A 26,601-nucleotide genomic window follows, 5' to 3' on the forward strand; every position below is an offset into this window, starting at 1 on the left:
ACATTTACACCAGAGGGTTAGTAGACCACACTCTCAATGACAGAGAAAAAGGTGTGGCCAGGCTATACATTTACAAAACACAGTGTGCTCCTACAACCGCTGGACATGATGTACCAAGAACAGTAGTCCATTGCATAAGATCAAGGTGTGTATGGCGCTCCCTTGCAGGTCACATGACTGGTCCTGTACCTGGCATTGTCAGGATCTGGCTGAGACCTCTACACACACTCTAGCCTAGTGTGATGCCAGGGCCAAAATAAAAGTCAGGTACCAGTTTCCAATCCAGGTCACAAGGCTGGTCCTGGGCCTCACATTCCAGGGTCTGGCCTAGACGTCTATGCACACTGTAGGCTAGTGTAATGCCAGGGCCAAAATAAAAGTCAGGATACCAGTTTCACATGCTGCCTGCTACTTGTCGCCCAGGTGCATGTTCGTTTATCTTGCAGGGAATGTTCCTGTCCTAACATTAAGGCTCTCGTATATCGTGTGGTACTGACTTTGAGGTGGCTGTAGTACAACCTGGTTGTTGCACATGCCATATCAAGGTAGTAAAGGTCATCCCTATGGAACTTCTACAATCTCCATATTCCTATCCATGGAGTCTTGTTGATTAAGCCTCCTCTGCTTAGCTGTTAGCAGGTAGTATCCTGGCTTTGGAACCTGACAAGGTATGAACAAAGTCTGCATCCTACAAAATGTAACTAGTGAGATACAGTCAGATATGTCCAGGTAGTGCTATGCTATCCTGTTAGATTACCAGCATGGAAAACAGCTGGAGTTTACGCTATTAGGGAGCTGCAATTTAACTTGCTATTTACTACTTCAATTAAGATAAAATGAGTGTTCCCGAGATCTGATTCCTGCAGTGGTGTAGCAAAGGGGGTGGGAGACGGTTCGCCCCTGGTGGCACGAGTTTTGGGGGACGGCAGCCGTCCCCTGCTCCACCCAACCCCCGCTTTTAACCTGCAGCAGTCACAGGCAGCAAACGCAGGGATCGCCGGTATTCCTCCCCTGCCCCTGCTCTTACCTGCGGTCATTGTGGGGCGCTAAGCGCAGGGACCACAAACGGCGGCCAAAGGTCTAACTACACCACTGGATTCCTGGGATAAATGGCAATATATAAAAAGAGGAAAACTAAATCCCACATCAAATGATTATTCTCATGGAGATCAACCCGTGTTTAATTAAAGCAAATAGTTCCTGTAGGAGTGATATACACAGAATGCAGAAAACTTACTTTACTTCTCACATCTAAATAATCTGCTGGGTGGTATACCCTTACCCTGAATAACCAAACTGTTCCGCAGGAATTATATTTTGTGTTATATAGTCTTTCAGGAGGATGTGACTAGGGAATATTCCTTTCAGTCCTCTTCATAGTTTAAATAAATTCCAATCTTGACAGGCTTGTCAAAAAGTTCTCCTCCTCAAGTAGCCTAGCTCTTAGATGCGAAATGTCTCTGTTCTCAATATTCACACGCACACTGTGAGATCCTGCAGTCACCGTCCACAACCTGCCATAGCATATAAGGAAAACTTTTTTAAGGCTATGCAGAGATTCCGGATAAAGGTTAATGCAGTAGGGTCTCGTCATTATATGGGCTCTACATTGGTCTGCCCTGCCGCCGTCCTCAGATTGGCTGATTGAGGGCCAACTGTGTCTGCTGTGTCAGGAAGTGTGGGCTCGTTTGGCCAAAGGAGCCATTAAGAGGGTGCTGACATCAGAAGCGGGCAGTAGTTGCTATTCCTACTATTTCATAGTGCCAAAGATGAACATCTGTCTCAATCTTGTACTAGATCAGCGCCTCCGCAAGTACTTCGTCAAAACAGAGAAATTCTAAATATTGATGTTGGCTCAGGTCCTGTCTGCTCTGGGGACTAGATGGTAGTGTTGGACTTGGAAACGCAAATTTCCACATCTCAGTCCCGCCAACCCATAGACTTTACCTGCAGTTCACAGTGGGCTATGAGGATGTATGATGTTACAACGCGTATTTTTAGCACGCATACCATTACAACAGATTTTTTACAACGCAGGTCATTTTACAACGTATACCATTACAACGCAAAACACTACAACGCACATACTATTACAACGCATACCATTACAACGTAAGTATAGGTAAGTATATAATAATAATATATAATTTTAAAATATGTTTATATTTATTAATGTATTATTTAATTTATTTATTTGTTAAATATAATTTTAGTAAAATTATTAATTAAATTAATTTTAATTTTTTAATTTGTAAAAATAGGTTAAAAATACCCCTCTACCCCAAAACGCAAACCCAGCCCTAAAACCTAAAAATACCCCTGTACCCCAAAACCCAAACCCAACCCTAAAACCTAAAAATACCCCTGTACCCCATAACCCAAACCCAACCCTAAAACCTAAAAATACCCCTGTACCCCAAAACCCAAACCCAACCCTAAAACCTAAAAATACCCCTGTACCCCAAACCCAACCCTAAAACCTAAAAATACCCCTGTACTCCAAAACCCAAACCCAGCCCTAAAAGCTAAAAATACCCCTGTTCCCCAAAACCCAAACCCAGCCCTAAAATGTAAATGTAAATGTAAATGTAAATGTAAGGTGTTTTGTAGCGCGCTCAATTACTACCGGAGTATCCTGGCGCGAATGACCGCTGGGGAACCCGTCCTGGCTTTCCCTGTGAGATGGTCCCATGCTGGGTATCTCCAAGGTGAAGCCAGGCATCCCCGGCGTCTGTGGGGGGCCGTTGTAGCGATGAGGCAAGCTTAATGCCCAGAGTTACCGAGTGTGATCACTGCCCAAAGTGGGCACCGAGGCGAGAATTATCAGTCCGCTGACCCTGGTCCTCGACCCTGCCGCGTCGGGAATCGAACCCTGGTCCCGGGCCGTTCTCAGCCTCCGGGTCTGCCGCCTCTAACCAGTGAGCCACACCTCGCTACTAAAACCTAAAAATACCCCTGTACCCCAAAACCCAAACCCAGCCCATAAACCTAAAAATACCCCTGTACCCCAAAACCCAAACCCAGCCCTAAAACCTAAAAATACCCCTGTACCCCAAAACCCAAACCCAACCCTAAAACCTTAAAATACCCCTGTACCCCAAAACCCAAACCCAACCCTAAAACCTAAAAATACCCCTGTACCCCAAAACCCAAACCCAACCCTAAAACCTAAAAATACCCCTGTACCCCAAAACCCAAACCCAACCCTAAAACATAAAAATACCCCTGTACCCCAAAACCCAAACCCAACCCTAAAACCTAAAAATACCCCTGTACCCCATAACCCAAACCCAACCCTAAAACCTAAAAATACCCCTGTACCCCAAAACCCAAACCCAACCCTAAAACCTAAAAATACCCCTGTACCCCAAAACCCAAACCCAACCCTAAAACCTAAAAATACCCCTGTACCCCAAAACCCAACCCTAAAACCTAAAAATACCCCTGTACCCCAAAACCCAACCCTTAAACCTAAAAATACCCCTGTACCCCATAACCCAAACCCAACCCTAAAACCTAAAAATACCCCTGTACCCCAAAACCCAAACCCTACCCTAAAACCTAAAAATAACCCTGTACCCCAAAACCCAATGTTTATAAAAAAGATAAACTTACCTATAATTATACTTACGATGTAATGGTATGCGTTGTAATAGTATGTGCGTTGTAGTGTAATGCGATGTAAAGGTATCAGTTGTAAAATGACCTGCGTTGTAATGGTATGCGTTGTAATGGTATGCGTTGTAAAAAATCCGTGGTAACAGTTACATACCGGGCTATGAGCATTTTCTGTACGGTGTGCTCCCCTTTGACCTCACCAGCGCCCCTCAGGTGTATTCGAAACTGATCTGGGTGGTTGTAGTTCATCTGTGGATGTGAGGTGTTTCAGTCTTCTTCTACCTTAACAACTGGCTGTTGAGGGCGAGGACCCCTATGTAGTCGCCACCCTCCACCAGACTAACGCGGACCTTCTGCATTCACTGGGGTTAACTATAAACATGCAGAAGTCACACCTGACTCCCTCTCCGATGCTTTCCTTCACCAGAGTCATTCTGGACACAGTGTAGTTCCATGCCTTCCTCCGGAGCTGCACGTCCATTATATTTGGGCTGCGATTCTGATGTTTCAGCCCCTTGCTGTATTTCTGCAAGACTGATTCGGAAGCTGCTGGACATCATGACCTCCTGCATCCTGCTGGTAAAGAATGCTCGGTGGTGTATGCGGGCTCTGCAGTGGGACCTGACGTCCCAGTAGGTTCAGCATCCGGGGAATCTCTCTGACTTGGTCCAGATATTGGAGGGGCACTGCAAAAGATCTGCAGTAGTGGCTGAAGAACCATGATTGGGTCAGCAGCAGACCCCTCTCCTTTCCCACCCAGAAATCACAGTGTGTCAGATGTGTCACTCCTAGATTGGGGTGACCTTCTGGTAGAGGTGGAGATCAGAGAACTCTGGTCTCTGGCGGAGTCTCAGCTTCTCATCAACTTATTGGAGTTGAGAGCATTTTGCTTGCCATTAACAGCCTTCACTCAGTCCATCAAGGGTGGGATGATTCAAGTGTTCATTAACAACATTACGGCCATGTGGTACTGCAACAAGCAGGGTTGAGTGGGGTCCTGGACCCTATGTCAGGTGGCCCTGCTTCTCTGGACATGGCTGGAACTTCAGGACATTTTCCTGTTGGTACTACACCTGACAGGTTTTTGAATGCCAGGGAGAATTAGCTCAGCCATCAATGTCTTGCGGATCAGGAATGACGTTTCAATTCGGAGATGGTGTAAGGTATCTTCCGCGGTTGGGGCGAACGTTGGTTACATCTGTATGCCACAACGGAGAACGCGCAATGTCAGCACTCCTGTGCGTTGGAGTTTCCAAGGGGATGTTCAGTTGGAGACGAATTTCGTCTCAAGTGAGACTCGAGATGCCTGCATGCCTTTCCACTAATACTACTCCTGCCTCGAGATCTGAAGCCAATCAAAATGGACCGGGCCCAAGTTATCTTAGTGACTCCAGATTGGGCACGAAGACTATGGTGTTTTGAATTCCTGAGCATGAGCATCGGTTCTCCAATCAGGCTGCCTCATCTAGAGGATCTCCTGTCGCAGCAACAGGACCGGGTCCTATAATATAACATTTGCATGCTCCGCCTTCATGCGTGGAGGTTGAGTGGCAGTAGTTTTGGTATGTTCTTATATAGCGCTCGAATCACCGGGGAGGTATTTTGGCGCTTGCCTTGGGAACCCGTCCTGGCTTTTCCCTGTGAGATAGCCCCTACAGGGCATCCCCAAGGTGAAAGCCAGGCATCCCGCTGCGGGGGGGCCGTTGTGGAGATTAAGCAAGCTTAATGCCCAGAGTTGCAGAGTGTGAACCCATGATTAGGTCAGGCACCGAAGCGAGAATTATCGAGTCCGTGGACATTTGAGCTCAAGACCATGCCGCGTCGGGAATTGAACCCTGGTCCCGGGTCTGACCTCTGCTTCAGGGTCTGCCTGCTCTAACAGTGTGTCTTTGATCTCCCTCCTGTAATCTGTGAGGTCATCTTGGCAGCCAGGCATCCATCAACAAAAAACAAAATATGCCTGCTATTGGACACGTTTGTGCTCGGTGCTCTGGAAAACATAGTGACCCTCTTTCTGCACCCTTATCTGAAGTGGTGCTGTTTGTTTTGTCTTTAGCACAGCAAGGACTTATTCTGGGCATAGTTATGGAGCAATATCTGCCATCTGGCTTCAACCCTCTCTGTTTAAGTCACCCGTTGTGACATATTTCCTGAAAGGTCTTCAGCATGTTTCCTCCCTCACCTTTCATTATTCCCCTATGGTTTTAACCTACTTGATGCATTCCCCTTTTGAACCCATGCATAGCTGCTCTATAAGACTTCTGATAATGAAGACAGTCTTCTTGGGGGCCTCGCATTGGCCAGGAAGGTCAGCAAGCTACTGGCTCTTCCTGCTCACCCTCCATACACCAGTTTTTTCCCAGACAAACTGGTTCTCCAAATCCGTGCCTCTTTTCTGCCAAAGATGACGATACCTTTGCACGTTGACCAAAGCATCACGCCGCCGACCTTCTTTGCTCCGCCTCACCCCTCCAAGGAGGAGGAGAGACTTATCCGCTTGGACCCCAAAAGAGCGTTGCCGTTCTATGTAAATCGCACCAAAGAACACCAGGTGGACGAACAGATCTTTGTTGGGTTTACTGAAGTGAAGCAGGGGAAAGCAGTTAAAAAATGGACCATCTCCAGATGAATTGCACTCTGCATAAAGATCTGCTATGCATTAACCGAAAAGCAACCCCCTGAGGGCTCAATCCACCAGAGCCAAAGCTGTGCGTACTTCATTAGTTCATGGAGCCACCGGCGAGGTGGAGAGACGCATACTATAGGTGATCGGACGGAGACAGTTCCTGAAATCACACAGTGTGACCACGGGGACTCTCAGAACCCCATCCCCCCCCACCCCATGGGGCAAGACATCTTGTTTTGAAGGGTCAATGGACCCAGCCAGTGGAGAGTGATTAGTGATCACACCCCCAGAGTGGTATTACCAACAACGTTTGGTAAGATCGGAGCCCCGACCCCCCCCCTATTCTGGTACCCACTGGGACATCAGGCAGAAACATGTTGACCTATTTTTAAATAACTTCACAGCGGCGACGGGATGATTGGATCCTTATTCACCGCACTTTTCATTTTAACCCCACACAGTCTCCCTTTTGAATAAAGTTATTTTGGGTGCACTGTGATGGCTTTTTAAATTCCCTTTCTTTGTTTTGGGCCCCCACTCACTTTAGAAGTGCATTCCTGTCTCAAGGTGCATGCCCGCCCACCACCAAACGCGGTTTGGAGGGCGAGGACTGGCAGATGATGAAGAATGACACCTGGTGGTGTGTGATGCCAGTCCATCACTTTTTGTGAGATGCCCCACTATCACTAGGCACATCACTTTGATTTAATTTGGTCACTTTCTGGGAGCGGTCTCTATTGTGATTAATATTTCTGAGTGGAGGCTGACAGTCTCCCAGCACCTTACTGCCTCTTGTTCCCTCCTCGGGCCATTGCCTGAGATAGTTTGTTTTCTCCAACGGAGAAACTACCCGTAATGCTGTAAAATGTTGAAGTTTTGCTTTTTCAAGAAAGTACAACGTTTTTTTCTAAAAATGGCATCAACAAAAGGTTTGCTGTGCTAATTCTGCACAGGGTAATTTGTGTAGATTTCTCATGGTTTTCCTAAATCATTAACCAATCAAAGTAAGTATGAAAAATAAACGTTGATGACGTCATTTTCATTTGTAATATTTTGCACGAAATGCAGATTTACAACCGTAACCTAATATGATGCCTGTCAGACTCTTCAGGTTGTAGGGATATATAGTGTTTATTGCTTGTTCAAAAAGCACAGGATTCTGAGAGCCTTCAACTGAGCTGCATCTTATGATGACTTTTTATTGTGTTCAGGTCATCATCAATTTTTAAGGTAAAATCTAATGAATGCAAAATGGGTAAGAAAGAAAGCTCAGTATTTTTGCAACGTGCCCATTAATCTGAGTTTAGGAATAATGATTATTTGTATGACTCTGAGTTTGGGGGTTCCTCATTATATCATATGATTCAGAGAGGTGTTTGCAAAATGTGCTTTTTCTGAGGGAAATTTCTAATTGCAGATTCCTCTCCTTTAGAATATTTCCCAGGTGTCAGACTTGATCCAGAAGGTTTTACAGCAGTGCTCCTGTGTGCCCCTAGGTGGTGTAGTGTAGCTCTGTGCCAGCCTCATTCTACCTGGCCAGTGATGAAGCAGTCGCATGTAGGCGCCAACCCTGCATGCTCAGTTCCTTTATTTCCACAACTTTGGGCACAGAACAAAGTTGACGCGGAGCAACTTGATGCCACCTAGTGGCATGCATAGCCACTTCTGTAATAACTTCCCGATCTAGGCTAGCACCTGGCAATAATATAATGGTAAGGAATCTGCGTTTAGTAAGAGTATCCACCTGAAAGTGCATCACCAAAGGTAAGTTACTTGTTTTTCTTGCACACTAGCTTACATTTGGAAGCCAAAAATCAATTGAAATGTAATAGTTCAGTTCAAATAACTTTATTTGACTCAATTGAATCATGAAAGTTTGCATACATTCTTCAAATAATAAAACAAAAATATACATAAAAAAGTTTTAGTGCAGAGATTAAAATATACAGTACACATATTATCTTTTCCTAAGTCATATTACCTCAGCACAGATTCTAAGAATTTAAAACCCTACAACACATTTATACTAAATACTAAATATTAAAACCCCTAAAATCATTAAAAACTTGAATTCGTTTTAAGATTCACAGCGTTTCTTTATTAGAAATGTGATTCTAATGAAGTTGATCACAGTGCTGCAGATGGCAGCAGTGGACAGTGACCACAAGTAATTAAAACCCTCCTGGTAGGAACAGGGACGGATTTCCTTTAAAATGGGCTTGATGAAATGTGCCTTTGGGTCTTTATAAAGTGTGCAAAAGAGCAAAAAGTGCATTGTGCTCTGATAGGCTAGATTATTACAAGAACAGGAGGCTGTCTCTCACACCAACCTGCCTGTTTGGGGAAAGCCACAAGAAAATGCAATGTGCAAAGGCGAAATCTAGTCATAAGGAAATGCGATTGAACACATTGAGTAAAAGACAAATAAAATTGCTGTTGACTTAGAAACGCACGATCTGGTAGACATGCATAATTCAGTATAATATGCATTTTTTATGACCTGTTTCATGTGCGATTGGATACCATCGGGATTGTCATAATAATTTTCCAATCCTATTTCATAAAAAGTATCTTTGACGTAACGAAACCAGGGGAGCGACATTGCATTATCAAGATTCATACAGTCTCTAAGGATACTCTTTGAGAATGATAAGTTCTCTGAAGTTCAGATTTTCCCCAATAAAATCAATGGGGCAATATTTATATTATCTTTTACATAATCCAGACCCACTTCAGAGTGACAAAAGAGTGTTGAAGAGCTGCTAGGGAATTTAATAGATACTAAATGTTCTATTATTCTAAATTCCCACAGTTCTGCTGATTAAAACGGTACCCCTGTTGTGTTGGCAGGCTTATCATCCATGAAAAGAAAGGCCTCCCAACACAACAAGAAAATATCAAGATTTTCCTTTGCAATTTTAATCTTTCTAGTGATGTTGGTAGCTGTGGTATTTGGGCCCCTGTTCAACTGCTGCCCAGGAAAATCTTCATGCGTGGACATTATTTTAAGCTAGACATCCAGGGAAGTCTAGGATGGTGTGGCTCACATGAATCCCACCACTGTTTCTTGCCTAGAATGCCTTGCAAATATCAAACTTTGACTAAAATCACAGATTTTCCTCACATTTCTGTGTGGCAAAGTTATGGAATTTAAGGCGATCAACAAAAGTTTTTCAACACATCTCTTGATAAAAAACGGTACCCCACTTGTGTGTGCATTCGTCCACAGCATGAACTGGTTAAAACTTGGACCATGTGAAATCAGTGTGGTGTCAATGAGGTCTTAATATAGTAACAGTTTTGGTCTGTTCCTATCATGTACATTAGGTCCACCTACACATGGGGAACAGAGTTTCGAATGTGGGAAAGCAGTATGGTAAGTTCATTGGTTGAAAGTGCCGGAATTTGTAGTTCTTCTCTTTGACCTAACCTTTCAAATATTAAAAAACGGATGGTGGTGGTAGTAGATATATCATTCGCTTCTTCCCACACTTAAGTAACTGGATGCTGAAGGTTGACTTATCACAAGCTCTGTTGGATAATCTGTCTCTTATTTGTCTCCCTTTTATTCAGTCTTGTGTTTTCCATAAATCAGAAGAAATCCTGTTTTATATGTGTGAAACACATTAGTCCTGGTTTACAAAGATTTGCTCTTTAATTCCTTGAGTAAGATGGTCTATATATTGAGTGCCAGGAGTAGTACAAGAGTCAGCCACACCAATGTAGCCAAATCTTGATAAATCGTACACATCCAATTTCTAAGGCCTTCCTGGATTCATGCCAGATGTAGTGGTTCCCACCCGAGGGCAGTTTATTCACCACGTAGGAGATCGTAGAGATATTCTCTACAGATCCTTTTCAGCTGACAAGTTCAGTTTTTGGGCTGTTCACCTTAATAACTGCATGCATATATATAGCTCTCTAGGTTTGTTTGGATATGAAAGATCTACAGTGGGTTTATCGCTGACAGCGGGGGCCAATTTTACTACTTTCAGTTGAAACCCTTCCTACTTAAGTTTCTGGCATGGTGGACTGTTTCATACAATCTGTTCAAGGGAGAGCCCTTCCCACTTCTTTGGCCAAAGGTATCAGCAGTGATAGATGCATCCTTGCAGGACGCTCATCCAGGTCATTTGATCTTCATTGTTCTGTTGGCCAGTGAGGACTGTATGTTGTACATTAACATCCTAGATCTTTGAGGGATGAAAAGGATCACGACTGTCTTTCTTCCTCATCTTTAAGGAAAAGAGACTTTGGTATCGATATGCAGATAGACCTCCACGCATTCTTACAAAACAAGGAGGAGTGGGTTATCTCCCTCTTTCATAAGAAGCTATGGAACACTAGCACTGGGCCATAGACAGAGAAATTGGGTTATCAGCATGTCGTGGGCTTGGGCAGGAGAATTTGATAGCAGATAATGTCAGCAGGATGCCCTCTCTGTGCCTCTTCCAGGCAATATCCTCTTCTGCCTTTCCAACGACCCCTCTTCACTAGCCAGTCCTTCAGAAAGTAGGACGTTAGTCTGCAGTGATATTTATATCACTCCACTGAGCCAGTCAGCTGTGTTACTGGATCTTTCTTACTCCCTTCCCTAGCACCTTCTTCTTTAAAAGGACTTCCTTGCACAGGGTCAAGTTGAGGTTCTTCATCACAGCCTGGCAGATCTCAGCTTGTGTGCATATGACTTAAGTGGTTAGCTGCTGTCTTATGATGTCCCTGTGGTGGTCTTGGATGTCCTGCTATCGGGTAGGGCATCCCTCTAACAAAGGTTTATTACATTCCAGTAGCTGTGCTATAAGTGGTTCCTGGTGTCCTTGTAAACTACTGAACCAACTACATCTGAGCTCTCGCTAATTTTGCAGTTCACTGTACCCCTAGTGGAGAACAGGATGTGCATTCGTACTGTAAAGTGTTATATAGCCAATATGTTATCTTGCCCTTAAAACACGTGATGAAGATTCCCTTTTTAGTGTGCCTGTCACCCATCAATGTTTGAAGGGGTCTAGGGAATACATTCTCCACTGCGCCCTTTCAGTTAACTTGGTGCTGACACTTCTTATGGTTTAGTCCGTCATTTGTTTGCATTCTTGTGGCTTCAAATGAAAACTTCTTGCTCCTCATAGTTACACCCGCCAGGTGGGTAAGTGAGCTTCAGGACCCTTTGGCTTAACCTGCTTTCATTGTTTTTTCACAAGGATAAAGTAATTCTTAGAGTCAAGCTCTCTTTCTTTCCAAGGAGGTGATAGCATGTTTGGTTTCCGAGGTTATTTTCACTCTTATATTCAACCATCTGATCCTTCAATAGAGGAAGAGTGCCTTGACGGGCGCTCAGTCTTTACAAGCACACAGACCTTCAGGTAGATAATAACCTGCCAGTGGGTTTTCAGGGTTCTCTGCTCAGGGAAGGTATGGCAGAAATATACCATTTATAAGTGCTTATCCTTAAATGGTAAACATTATTGTGAACTGGAAGGCAAGTCCATACCTGAGAGATTTAGGGCACATTCTACCAGCAGAAAGGCTGCAACTTCTAGTCTAGCCTGGTAGAGGCATTTCGGTTCCTATATTTGAAAATGCTGCACGGAATCTTCTGTGCACTTTTTTGCAAGACATTATTCTCTTGTGTCTCAAGGGCAAAATCAGCCTCCTTCTTTGACGCTCCTATAGGAGTGACATTTAAGTAATCTGCAGAAGCAAGTATCCTTCAGAAAGCTATTTACTTAGCATTGGTAGCATTCTTTCTGATGGCTATGGTAGCTTTGGCAGATTACTTATGTTGCTCTCTCCTCACCTCTTTAGGGTTATTTCCTGTTGGTTCTTTTTTTTCTTTTTTCTTTCTTTTGGTGCCATCTGCTGTGTACTTTGCCTTTGTGGCAGTGTGGAAAATGTAGGCCGTTGAGTCGGCCCTGCTTCAAAAAAAAAATCAATTCTAATATGTTGTCTGGACTGGGTAATATATGTTTTTAGGATTCTGCAGGAGCTTTCATGTTCATCAGAAAGAACACTGCTGACAGTAAGTAGTGATTCTTTTATTCCTTTATCATATTCTATATTTTCATGTGGACTCTGCCCTCTTCTTCAAGAACTAGGTTACCAAGAGTACTCCCAATGACTGTTGCTAATTGCACATTGTCCATTAACTTAAAACAATTCTCAATAAAACCAGGCCTGCAATATTATTAATATCCCACATTGACATTGGAAATGTATTGCTAAATAACATTGGGGAATCCCCTTTTACTCACTGAAGACCGCTCTCCATCCAGCTACTTGCTTAATCAGCGGTTTCAGAAAAACGTATCTTTCTGCAGAGATCTGCACTTTCTCTTCCTCCTACCAGCATCCATCAAATTCAAGAAGTTATTCCAAAATGCTTCAAAGCCATCCATCAGGATTACCTCGCTTGAAGCTCACTTTCTCAGCAGGACTAAGATGTATCTACATTCTAGAATCGATCTTCCCTAACTATATTGAAAGATGATTTTCTTATGCACTCCAGTCAAAAAATAAATTATCTTCTCTATGTTCCCATGGTTTTCGAACTCCTTCCTTGATATATATACTCTGCTCCTTAATCCCTGCTGGGTCTGATGCTCTCCCGTTCAAATCCTAGTCACTTTTTCTTCTTTTCCTCTCTTTATTGCTCCTCATCCTATTTATTTCCCTCTCTCTTGGTTGCTGTAGCTCTCTCTGTATTAGTATCTTTAGTTTCTGTACCTCTTGCCCTTGGAAGTTCACCTGCCAGGGGCTCTGGTTTATGGAGTGTTGTTGTTTTAGTATTGAAACCAAGTTACTCTTATGGTCTTCATCCTCTTCCTTGCTTGGGTGGTTGTAATGTGGCTACTAATTCTAGGCTTTGGCTATAAAACTGTGGCACTCGCCCGGGTATTTCCTCTGGACCTTCAACCTTCGCCCGGTTATGCCTAATGGATAAAGGAGGATCTGCTGTCGAGTTGCACACTAGCTGCTGAGCAAGAAGAGTGTGGCTGGTAAATTACTCAGAAGAATGACTTCAGGACGCTTGGCAGGTTTATAGTGTATTGGTTGCTATATGCTTCGTACTGTTAGGTACACAGTTGAGTATGGCAGTTTAGTTTCACTGAGCTCTTGACAAAACACAGGTAGGCTTAAAGTCATTGGTTCTTACTGCAAATTTTGTTCTTTCTTTGGACATATTTTTCTATAGGTGTAATTTATTTTTCCCTCATAGAACTTTGATGTAATTACATCAATGTTGCTGTGTCATTTCTCAAGACTCCTAATTGTTTGCATTCTGCATCTATCATAAAGCTTAATTAGTGAGCAAGATGACCTGTTGTCTCCAGTGTGAGCAAATGGAAAGGAGTGGAGCTGTACTTTGGGTGACTTTTGCTTACTTATACCCAAGATAACTTTTCTGTTGCTTCAAGACAATTTCAACTTTTATTCAAATTAAATTCATATTCCTTTAACAGTTCGACAATTTTTCGTCCGTTTTCTGTCTTTCTACAAAGATCTGCTCTTAGTGCCAGCATTTGGAAAAAGGATATAATGTGTCCTTTGTTCGCTGCATTATCACATTTTTGCTTATGAACAGTAGCTTATCTTACCATATAACTGTATAGTTAAAATTCAAGGTTACCAAGTCACCTTGTCCAGTAGGTAAACAATTTCATGTATAAACTCATTAAAATGGGCAGATTAAGTGGCAAACTGGGGTTTCTATTCCGAAAACAAACGTAAAGCCGAAAGCTTTCTTCCAGTTGCCAGCAACTGAGCAGGTACCATCAGTCGATTGTTAGAATGTAACACAGTTTGATAAAAGATCCGTCAGTAATCTGAATTGTACTTCATCATCTACAACAGCATTATGGATTTCCCCCGTTACCCCTTCCTTGTGAAAAAGTCTCCAAAAAGTCCTGTTCGAGCTGTGTTACCATGATTATATTGCGCTGTTTCCTAAAACCTTATTTTGGGTCTCTAAGGAGAAAATGCCTGACTGATCCTGGTTCACAAAGCTCTGCATCGAATACCCCAATTTTACCTCCCCAAGATATTACATCCTTTTAAACTACCCAGAAGCCACAGATGTGCTATGCAGAACTGTCTCATTGTCTGATCTCTCAATACAGGAGTAGATCTGTCTATCTTTCTTCAAAATAGTATGTCTACTATGACACATTCTTCCTTTCAGTTAAGACTGGAGAAAGACTTTCTTAAGTTGTGGCATGGTCTTCAAACTCTGCTCTTCCAATCCACTTAGGGCTTATAAACACTGCAACTCCAGCATCCCAAACATACCCGCCACATCTTACACTCACTAAACCAGTGAGATGATTAAGTTTGGTGTCACCACCAGTCTGCCGTAATTGATGCATGACCACTCGTGCTGGCGAACAAAGGCTTTTTAGGTTGAGCCTGGGCAGTGCATGCGCTGCTGTGAGGCATCCTCTATTGGAGTATGGACATGAAGCCCCACCCACTCTCTACCTATATTTTTAATTCCAAAAATTCTTTATTTCGGCCACATGGGCCATAAAAGATGCAGTAAAAATACATGAATAAAACACAATATATACAATAAAAGCCAACTGGACCTGCAACGTTAGAAAATACAAGGTAATATAAGTTAACCAGACATTTTCTTCCTTATTATCCATGCTGCCATTAAAAATTTGGAAGCCGCAAACACAATGTGGCCCAGGGTATTAGTTTTCATAACCCTGTAGGCCTGTAAATAGTTCCTGAAGCCCAGGTTCCGACATAGCGGGGCTAGCCATCGCCTCCTCGGGCTCCGATAGACATGGCAACAGAACATTATGTGCAAGTCGTCCTCATCAGTAACTTTGCAGCAAGGACAAAGCTTGTCACCCCCTTGCAACCATTTATGGGTAAAAACTTTAGTAGGGAGCGTACCAAACCTCCATTGCAGGAACAATTTCCTCGCCAAAAGAGGATAAATAAAATCCATAAAAGGTTCAAAAACATAAGAATTTTTGGATACTATAAAACGTCCCGTCAGGGTGCCACTGTCATAGGCATTGTCCATATCAGCGAGGGTTTTGTTCTTATAGAGCTGTGCCAGGGTTTTGCGCGAAATCCTTCTACAACCCTGAGCTGGGTCATCCCATAGGTCTGGCAAATTCAGGCTGGAACATTCCGACTTGATGAATGCCAGCCAAGGGATCTTACCATTAACATCCAGCCTCATGACGTGTATAAGGTCCTGCCTATAATGATGCAGTTCCTCAGTGGACCATAACCGATGCCAGTACTTCACCGGTTTCGACCGCAGATCCTCTGCGATTGACGGAAGGCCCAGGTCAAGTCTTAGGGGGAGGAGTGGTGTGCCTTGCGGGAGAGCTAGAAGACGTCTGAGGAAACAGTTTTCCACCCCTGCCATGACCTTCCCAGCTTTATGGCCCCACAGCTCACTGCCATACAAGGCAGCTGCCTTCGCCTGGGTCCTGTACATTTCCAGGGCCGGACTGACAGGCTTAAAGGTGGACTTATTGGATACCCTCAGGAGTGCGCCCGATAGCTGGGAGAGTTTCAACCTAGATCTTGCCACCTGGGAATCCCATGTCAGATTTTCTTGGAGTGAAACCCCCAGATATATGAAGGTAGAAACCCTTTCCAGACTAGTTTCCCCCAGTTTTGGATTGGGTCTGGTCCTGGTCGGAGGGTTGAAGATCATGAACTTAGTTTTTTCCGTGTTCACCTCCAACCCATGTTGACAACAGAAGTGACCAAAACCATCCACGATCCTCTGGATCCCCATAGGGGATTTGGAAAGAAGGAGGGTATCATCGGCAAACATTATTGCCGGAACCCTCCTTCCTGCCAAAACCGGGGCGTAATTATCCCCGACAGCGTCAAGGTGTTGAATGACGCTGTTAATGTACAGACAGAACAGTGTCGGAGCAAGGACACAGCCCTGTCTGACACCTCGGCGGACCGGGAATTTACCCGAGGGCTTGCCATCCCTCCCACACCTCACTACCGCAAAGTTGTTCTCATGCAGCCTAATGATGATTCTAAGGAGGTGGGGGGGAACTCCTAGCTTCTGCAGAACCTCCCATAACTTCCCCCTCGGGACGAGGTCGAAGGCTGACCTCAGGTCCACGAAGACCATGTACAATCGACCTCCCTCTAGCGTGACCGTCTTCCAGTACAGGAGAAGGAGGCGAAAGATTTGGTCCATGGTCGACGTGTTCTTCCTGAAGCCAGCCTGAAGGGGGCTCAAGATGTCATTGACCTCGACCCAGTCTAGGAGATGGTCCAAGATGAGGCGCGCGAAAAGCTTTTGGGGCGCATCTATAAGGCTTATAGGCCTGTAATTGGAAGGGAGCAGAGTAGAACCCTTCTTATGGATGGGCACAATCTCTGCCCCCAGCCACGACCCAGGGATCGCCATACCTCCGAGAATGGCATTAAACAGAACAAGAAGGTATGGGCCCCAGATATCCGGGTGGTGCCTAAATAGATCCCCGGGTAACCTATCCAGGCCTGGCGCCTTCCCCACTGCTAGGCGTTCTAGAGCAAGCTCCACTTCCCCCAGGGATAGTTCCATTCCGAACTCCTGAGAACCCAAGGGCAGTTGCAGCTCTGCGGCCGGGCAGGAACTAGTATCTTGGTAAAGAGCCCCAAAGTGGGCCTCCCAGACCGCGGGGGCTATGTTAGACTCAATCGCTTTACTGAGTTCCCTTGACCCATTATTTACAAGGGCCCAAAATTTCCGGGAGTCCCTAAATTTGAGGGCATCGTAGAGGTCCTGCCAATGCTTCCAGTCCCACTCGGTCCTTGCAGCCGCCAGCACTGATTTATGGTACTTCCTTAGGTCACGTACTTTGGCCTTGTCTGACCCCTCTTTTATGGCTGCAATGAGCTCATATTTTGCTGCCCTGCAATCTGGGGTGTACCAGGTGGGGACAGGGGTCCTTTTCTTTCGGATTGGGACCTCCGGATGGAATACCTCGGCCAAGTCCCTCACTAGAACCTGGTGAATATTTCCCAGTTTCTCGCAGTAATCGGGGGTTCTTGGTTCATTCAGGAGAGCATCCACCTCCATGAAGCTTGGGAGTGCCAGCTCATATAATTTCTTGATGGACTCTTCCGACCTCACCAGCTTTCCCCACTTAACCCGGCGCCTGTTTGTGGTCAGGAGCAAATCCCCCATATCAACCCCTTGGCCAACTGGGGATGAGTCCGTCAGGGGCAGAGGGCACAAGATATTTAGGCAAAGGGCGTTGTGGTCGCTGTCTGACCTCTTAATTACCCTAAAGTCCAGCACTTTGGGCCAAAGTGTAATGTCCACCATGATGTAATCTAGCCTCGACTCATGGCCCCTCCTGTTGAAAGTACACACCGAGGGGGTATCGGAAGGGGTACGACCATTACACGCCCTCAGCGCGCTATTCAGGGTAAGGGACATGAGCTGTAAGGCTAGAGGGGACCAGGCTTTAGGGTGAGGAGAAGAAGAGGGTGGAACCCCCCAGTGGTCGTCCTCGGCCGTAAGGACACCATCGAGTAGACCTTCCAGAGGTTCAAAGTGGCAATTGAAGTCTCCTCCAAGTACCACCTTGTAGTCACCCGGAAGTTGGCCCAAGAAGGAAGCCAGATCATTCAGGGTAGGTGATTCACTTGGCGAGGCCACCGGGCGCGAGTAGACGTTGACAATGGCCCACGAGGTTTTGCCAGGCCAAGTGAGCCGCACACACTGGATGTCCTGCGAACACGTACGAACCTGCTCCGCCTGGCACCCAGTGTGACTCGCAATCCAGATTGCCAAGCCACCAGATGGCCTCCCCCTCCCAGCCCATTTGGCAGGGATTTCAAATACTTCAAACCCTCTCCTGGCCTGAGCGGCCCTCGCCCAGGTCTCCTGAAGGAGAAGTATATCACATCCACCAACCAGGGAGTCCCATTCAGGAGAGCCTTCCTTGTTCGCGATTCCTGCCACATTCCAGGAGAGAATTCTCAGACCTGGATCGAGTGGCAGGCTGCCCTGAACTCCAGCAGGAGGTTGCGGGGTAGCCATGTGTAAACCAGCATCTAGGGCACCGGTTCCGCCGACAGCGGTGGCAGCAGGACCAGCCCGCTCCACTGCCCCTGTTTGCAGAATATGGTCAGACCCGGTGCTAAGTGGGGGACCCAGTTGGCAGAGATTGTCGACCGTGTCAGCCCCTCGCTCATTGGCCGCCTGCAACCGGGTTGGTTCCAGCATAGGGATCACACCCAATCCCACACAACCTTGCACATCATCCACCCTATTCTCAGGACCAGACAGGATTGGCCTGGTTTGTGGTCAATCGACCTGGTCCAGACAGGAAAACCTGTTTTGATGTATGAAGTTTACCTGAGCAGTTGGTAGGGAGTGCCTTGGTCTGTAGCGGGAGCCATCTACAGCAAAGCCCACCCTGGTCCATCCCTTCTCACTCCCTCCCACCGTGTTGCTACCACTGGGATAAAAATAGGAGAGGGGTACAAGATCTATTGTGGACTTGTCAGGCCTTACAAGCCAGTTGCAGATATAGTTTGCAACGTGTGGGCTCCTGAAACTTAAGATGATGCAATCCCCTGACCTGTTCTTTTTGGTAGGGCCAATCCATGGGATCCTCCTTACCATCAGAACCTCACCCTTCAGGTTTGGAGGCAGCGGTCTATTAATACTGAGCCAGCTTATGACCTTATTGCGTAGGGAGTCTTGAGACTCCCTAACACCACCAGTTAGCTCAGGAACTCCCACCATGATTGCCGTATATGGAACAGCTTCTGGGGGCAGATTGACCTCCCTGCGTCTATCTGGGGGAGGGACAAAACCATCGCTTGGGACATTTGTAGGACCCACTGTCGCCTTTGACTGTGGCGCAAGCCGCGGCGCAGGGGGTAACTTAGATCTCCTGGGGGCCGGAACAGGGGGCCTAGGCGCTGGAGGTAACAAAGTGCGCATCTGAGAAATAGACGAACCATTTGCACTAGGCAGTGCCCTACTGGAAACCTGGGGCAATGTGGAAGGAGGTAAGCTATTCCCAGGTGGTTCCCCAGTGGCTAGGGGGGCGTTTGTAGCTACACCAGGGCTTCTCCTAGTATGGATGTTTTCCCGGGACTGGAGTAGATTCTCTATAGCCTCTAATCTAACTGAGATGGGGGTTAACAGATTCTTAATAATAGCTGTGAGGGAATTAATTACTATATCTGAACTATTGGAAGATAACCCACCAAAGATAAATGGGCCCGCCGCCGCTGGTGATAACACAGGAGCTGGCGAGGCCACAAGATCCAACCCAGACCCAGGTAGAATGAGCTCAGGGGAGACCGAAATATCTGTACTTTCTTCGAGGGTTGATTCAGATTCAACAATTTTTGCCCTTTTTGCCCTCTTTATTTCAGCAGGCCTTTTTCTTTTTAGAGGCTGTGCCACCCCACTATCCACAGGGAATGTTAACAGGGCCGCTTGACCCGCTTCCAACGTGTTTAGACCCATGTTATCCGGGACAGCAGAGTGGTCAGAAATCCCCGTTGGCCGTGGGGAATCCCGATCCCTCTGCGTAACAGGAGTTCTTAGCTGTTGGAGTACCGACTCAATAGTCTGGTCAATGCTGTCCAGTAAAGACATATGGGTAGCGTCCGTAGTGATGGGTGTACTAGCATCATTTGAGACAGATTCCCCAAGGTCCAGGAACACACTTTCAGGACCCATCTCAAGGTGAGAGTCCGTAGATGAGTGACACTTGCTGATTTGGGAGCTCGCCTTGGGGAAAAATTTTTCCAAAGTGCTTGCGCCATGTTGTACAGACTTACTCCTTAAAGCTCTAGATGCCATATTGAGGTAAATGATGGGTCGATTTGACGGGGGCGTTAGAGGGGGGGCCCGGTCCGGTCTCTCCCGGCCTAGAACGGCCCGCTCTTTGCCCGGTCTTCGCGCGCGTCCCGCGTCCGCGCGGGTGAGCGAGATTAAGTAGGAGGAGGAGCGAGCGGGAAGAGGCAGCAGGTGTGCGCGCTGGTCCGGCGCAATTACCTGTGGGCCTCGCAGTCCCGCTCGCGCTGTGGGAGTCCTCTGGTCACACCGGATTAGGAAAACCAGGAATGGAGCACGCCGGCTCCCGCTGATGTCCAGAATTGGTAGAGCGATAGAACTGCTTCAATGGAGGGCACGTCCCGCTTGCAGCAACGACTTCGAGCGGCACACTGCAACTCCAGCATCCCAAACATACCCGCCACATCTTACACTCACTAAACCAGTGAGATGATTAAGTTTGGTGTCACCACCAGTCTGCCGTAATTGATGCATGACCACTCGTGCTGGCGAACAAAGGCTTTTTAGGTTGAGCCTGGGCAGTGCATGCGCTGCTGTGAGGCATCCTCTATTGGAGTATGGACATGAAGCCCCACCCACTCTCTACCTATATTTTTAATTGGCTTGCCTCATTGTCCTTCATAAACGCTGGCTTCCGATTCGTTATTAGGCTTCTTAGTCCCTCCATGTTACCGCCTTGTCTGCATTTGTAACCTCCAATAATGACTGGACCTTTTACTTATCTTGTTACACGGTCTGCTTTATCTTGGCTGTGAGTACTATTTTGTTTAATGATTTGCCCCAATTCCACCCACTACGTCGCAGCACGCCGCCCGCTGCCCGCTTTTATTTTATTTACTAATGGCGGTCCGCTTTAACTATAGCAGTCGCGATTCTTTCTTTATTTTAGCAGTACGGTTCGCTATTAATATAGCGGGTGCACTTATTTATTTATTATTTGTTTACTTACTAGCGCCCGTGCGGCGCTGTCACATTCATGGAAGTCGTGCCCCTTTCTTTAGACGAGCCGCATCTAAAAAAAGTGGCGCGGCCTCCATGAATGTGAAAGTGCCGCGTGGGCGCTAGTAAACAAGCAAATATTTGCAATGCAATAGGTCTTGCATTTGCGAGAGTTTAAGCTATTGCGTTGCCAATAGCTCAAACTCTCGTAAATGCGAGACCTATTGATTGCATTGCAAATGCTTGTTTTCCATGCCATTCACAATGTTGATTGTGGTCTTTTCTACTCCTGAGTATGGATAAACACACCTTCCATTTCAAGAGCAACAACTGCACAACTCGTAAGACTGATCCTGGCTGCTATGGCATAGCCCCAGCTTCATGACCTTCTGTAAACAAATACAAATACATGAAAATATTAATTACCTTGTCTACTAGATTATAAAGACACGACTCATTTTTCAGCATTTCTTTCAATGTTTATCATTTAATAGTTATGCCTTTTAGTTGACTCATTTATGTTTAGTATTTAGTCGTTTTAGTTGATTCAATGATGTCTATTTATGGAATTCAGAATGATCTTAGCATAGATAAAAATATCCAGCCAACTACCAAGTTTAGCATCGGTTGAGTGATCCAGTAGCCTCCATCTCAAACCATGTTAATCACTGCGTCGTTATTGTTTCTCTGTGTCTGGGGTGCTCCTTCTGAGTTAGGAGGCCTTCCCAATTGGACAGCTAATGTAAATTGCGAGCCTTATTAGTAAGCCTTTCTCTTTAAATGAAAATCTTGGAAGAGTTTTTGCGGTTAAATTATGTTTTAACATACACGCTCATTTTGTTTTGGTATAATGAATGCCTATTGAATTTTTCCTCGTAGCCAAGCCTCCTTCTCATTCACCTAGGACCCCTCGGGAGACGGAGAAAGGACCAGCGGTGAGTTCATCTCAATATGTGGTGTGAATGTCATCTGTACAGCATAAATAAATGAACAAAATTGACCAGTAACCATGATTAAGTACAACTTAGGGATGCATTTTTAATTGATGTAGGTAATATTACCACTGTCAAATTGTAACTCCGCTTGATTTTTTTAAAAATAATCATTTAAAGCAAGGTCAGTGAGTTTGCTGTTGATAACAGAAATACATATTTCATATATTGCTCTGAGGAGAGTGCACTCCTGCCCTGAATTCTTGATAGCAAGTTTGTGGTTATTTTTGACTGTGGGACTGAAAGTACATGGCAATCATACATGTACGCCGGGGGCCTGCTGTGAAACGGATTGAGACTCTGGTGTCTGTTGATTGCACAATTCCTGTCTGTAGGCTGGTTTTCTGATGAATACTTCCTCCTGCACATTCTCACTTTTAGATATCCTAGTCACAATACTGGATTCAGGACACTTCCAAAATAGCTCTCTGGCGCCAGCAGGTGACGTTGACTCTGCCTTATTGTCAGACAGGGAGTTGTGATGACTTCAGTGAAGTCCTATAGCACCAAGACCAGAGCTTGTCAGTTCTGTTTTTTTCGCACTATCTGACCAGTCCAGAGCTTGTGTTTAATGTCTGAGGTTTTCTGTCTCACAATCAAAATGCTCCGGCTTTATGTCTTTTTGAAGATGTGATAAACGTATGTTAAACAAAGAAAAACCAATGGAAATGATGGACCGAGCGTTGACAATACATGCACTCACCCCCAGTCAACTGATCTGGGTTTAATCCATCACCTTTCTTTAGCCCACTCTGCCATCCCAGTTCAGACATGGCCATATGCAAACCTGTGCCTCATGGAAACAGTCCAGCCCGAACTGCCAAGCCATGCCTTCCCTGGACCGGAAACAAGCTACCGAGGACCGGTTTCTGGCATTTCAGCCGTCTTCAGAACGGCTTGCTTGAATCCAATGGCAAAGTGAGAAAGGGACTCACGTCTGAGCATACCCTGCCAACTTATGGCAAACAAAGAAAAACCAAAGGAAATGATGGACGGAGCGTTGACAATACAAGCACTCACCCCCAATCAACTGATCTGGGTTTAATTCATCACCATTCTTTAGCCCACTCTACCACCCCAGTTCAGACATGGCCATATGCAAATCAGTCTGATCCTGTGCCTCATGGGAACAGTCCAGCCCAAACTGCCAAGCTATGCCTTCCCTGGACCGGAAACAAACTGCAGAGGACCGGTTTCTGGCATTTCAGCCGTCTTCAGCCCAGCTTGCTTGAATCCAGTGGCAAAGTGAGCAAGGGACTCACGTCTGAGCATACCCTGCCAACTCATGGCGAACAAAGAAAAACCAAAGGAAATGATGGACGGAGCGTTGACAATACAAGCACTCACCCCCAGTCAACTGATCTGGGTTTAATCCATCACCGTTCTTTAGCCCACTCTGCCAACCCAGTTCAGACATGGCCATATGCAAATCAGTCTGACCCTGTGCCTCATGGGAATAGTTCAGCCCGAACTGCCAAGCCATGCCTTCCCTGGACCGGAAACAAGCTACAGAGGACCGGTTTCTGGCATTTCAGCCGTCTTCAGCCCGGCTTGCTTGAATCCAGTGCCAAAGTGAGCAAGGGACTCACGTCTGAGCATACCCTGCCAATTTATGGGTTTAATCCATCACCACTCTGCCACCCCAGTTCAGTTGACTGGGGGTGAGTGTTTGTATTGGGGTGGCGGAGTGAACTAAAGAACGGTGATGGATTAAACCCAGATCAGTTGACTGCGGGTGAGTGTTTGTATTATCAACGCTCCGTCCATCATCACCTTTGGTTTTTCTTTGTTCGCCCTAAGTTGGCAGGGTATGCTCAGACGTGAGTCCCTTGCTCACTTTGCCATGGAGTCAAGCAAGCACGGCTGAAGACGGCTGTAATGCCAGAAACCGGTCCTGGGAAGCTTGATTCCGGTCCGGGGAAGACATGGCTTGGCAGTTCGGGCTGGACTGTTTCCATGAGGCACAGGGTCAGACTGATTTGCATATGGCTGTGTCTGAACTGGGGTGGCGGAGTGAGCTAAAGAACGGTGATGGATTAAACCCAGATCAGTTGACTGGGGGTGAGTGTTTGTATTGTCAACGCTCCGTCCATCATCACCTTTGGTTTTTCTATAAACGTATGTTAGTCATGAATACACCTTGGATTGTTGTTGGGTGACCTCTGCCAAAAATACCCCATGAGTCCACCAAGAATTGTTGAGCAAAACTTATCATGTCACACTTTGAAGAAGGCCGCAGGAGCCAATGGTGAACCCAGGTCATACTAGAGATAAAGAGCAAGGGCAAAGTTCCCTTCCAGATCACCCTCAGACAACTCTTCGAAAGAAATGGCATAGCCTCACAAGAAGAAACCACGTATTTCTTAATTTCTTCATGCATGTTTTGGTGAGTAACAGTGGAGGCAGTGGAATGCAATGGTGAATGTTGGAGCAGCAGGTTTGGTCGCTTGAGGCCATGGATTGCAAGGTTTCAGGGAGTGTATGCTGTGAGGAGTGTGGTCATGCAGAAGAGGGAGGACCCCTGGCAGCCCTTTCATAAGGCTATGATTTGCGATTTTTATCAAGCAGATGATGATGTTGATGATAACCGGTCTTCAGATACCTGGGCACTACAAGAGACAAGTGCTCTGGATAGCTCCCAGACATTAATATAGATCCTGCTCCAGGTCCTCCTGTTTAACCTCCTTTCAAACTGTGTTAAAGCTGCAGACTACCTTGAGCTACCACTGCCTACTGTGGAGCATTCAGATATTCAGCAGGTGTTTTACAGATTGCTCCCTCTAACAGTGAACCACTGCTACCTACCCTTTATCAAAACCTTGATAGATGTCATGAAAAGAGCCCTGATTAAAGCTTTCCTCATCTTCCTAAATCCATAGGTCCATTGATTGTCATTACAGACCCATGCCTGGGTACCCAGCCTTCCTTTCCACTTGCCCATCCCAAGGGAGTTAAGTGAATCAAACCGTTTCTACCTCCAGACTTAATACAGGAACTTTCTCTATACATCCTCCAGGTAGAGAGTCCAAAAACATGAGACTATGGCATGAGAAATCCTTTTCTGTAGAAAGTCTCACCCTCAGGTACCTAAATGCGACCTGCCTGCATAATTGTTACACCAAGGCTCTTTGGGATATGGCTGCCTTGGTAGCACCCAACCTTCCAGACTACATCAAAGGCCACTTCATGGAAGTTGTAAAAGATGGACAAGACACATCCAAGCATATTATAAAGACTGACCTCTTCATTGCTGACTGTGTTGAGAGAGCAGTGAGATCGTCTGTGTCAGTACAAAGACATGCCTGGCTTTGAACTACTGAGTCCCCATGGACGTACAGAATATGCTTATGGATATGGATTTTGCCGGAGCGGTCTTTTTTGACCAAAAAGTTGCTGTTTTTGGCCAAAAAGTAAGTGGTGGCCTGGAAAGAGGTAAAGAAGGCAGGGCAACATCCCGGTGTCAAGACTGTTCAGAAGAAAGACACTGTATTTGCATCATTGTTGGAACGAAGAGTATTCATAGTTTGATTTATAAATTAGAGTTCAGAAAACTCATCACAGTTTTCAAAGAGGGATTTTTGGAAAAAGAGGTATTGGATCCTTTTTAAAATGGCAGCCAGATTCCCTGTTGAGAAACCTTGCCTTCTCTGTGACTTCTCATGAGCCTGCGCTGGATAAAGTAGTTGCGCAAGTTGCACACTTCCACTGCCGAAGAGTAGTTGTTTACGAGCGCTCCAACTCTAAGTGTACTTTCTGGGGTCTGACTCCTCCCACCGCTTTGGTTGGCTTTTTTCTATGTCTTTCAAAAATCGTAGCCTGCATGGTTGGTGCTTGTCCCACCTTTTCCCAATACTCCTATGGAGTATTGCAGTGGGAATGAGCAGCGATGCGCATGCAGTCCCTTTGTACGGAAATCCAACAACTGAAATGCGAGTGCAGTGTGGTGCAGACTAAGCAATTTGTCATTCATTTTGAAACTCCCTGCAGCATCAGTACTTGTCCGAGCCTCCCTTGAACTCCTTCCTCGAGTGGTCCGGGGAGAGCGTTAGTCTGGCGTATGAGCACTAGCCTGTGAGAGGAGTGTGCCCCCGGAGCTCTCAGAAGTGTGATAGCTAGTGTCTGCGTGGGGTAGGTAAACGCAACATGCTGCATGGACTAGCTCTAACAACCGCAAGACACATTTTATTCTCCTTTTTCCACAGATTGACATGATCCTGCTCTAGCAACCCAGCCAACAGGGATCTTGTTTTGGCTGAAGCTAGGGGCATGGTATTACTTCTTGATATTTGTTCTGAGGGAATGATCACAGTAGCCTTTTTTTCTACCCCTGTGGCTGTGGTGAGAAGCCCCTGACCCCCGCCAACCGCCCACCCAGTGTGCGAGTGGGAACTAGCTTGACTAGGCTCGGAAAGGAGAGGGTACAAATGCCTTCTCCCCGTACAATTAGCATTTGCTCTTGTGCTGTGGTCCATAGGGCCTTCTCATGCTACCTTCCTCATAATAATGGTATTGGCCTCGGGATGGGGCCCCCGGGGCCTTCATATGGCTGTGTGAGGGTGCTGCACGTCCCTATAAAAATTCTAGTGCCCTGACCTTCTGCATCCCCTGGGCGCTGGCCCACCCCA

The 26,601-nt window shown here is 45.9% G+C and overlaps 1 protein-coding gene across 1 annotated transcript in view; it reads left to right on the forward strand.

Moving 5' to 3' along the window:
- The window catches only part of NPHP4 (nephrocystin 4), a 1,007,060-nt gene that overhangs the window by 452,381 nt on the left and 528,078 nt on the right, over positions 1-26,601 (forward strand). The window contains exon 12 of the mRNA XM_086921734.1: positions 21,864-21,919. Within this exon, the coding sequence (XP_086777860.1) occupies positions 21,864-21,919 (56 nt within the window). The remainder of the gene's footprint in view (positions 1-21,863; positions 21,920-26,601) is intronic.

Source organism: Lissotriton vulgaris, chromosome 5 (assembly GCF_964263255.1).
Source record: "Lissotriton vulgaris chromosome 5, aLisVul1.2, whole genome shotgun sequence".
Lineage (NCBI taxonomy): Eukaryota > Metazoa > Chordata > Amphibia > Caudata > Salamandridae > Lissotriton > Lissotriton vulgaris.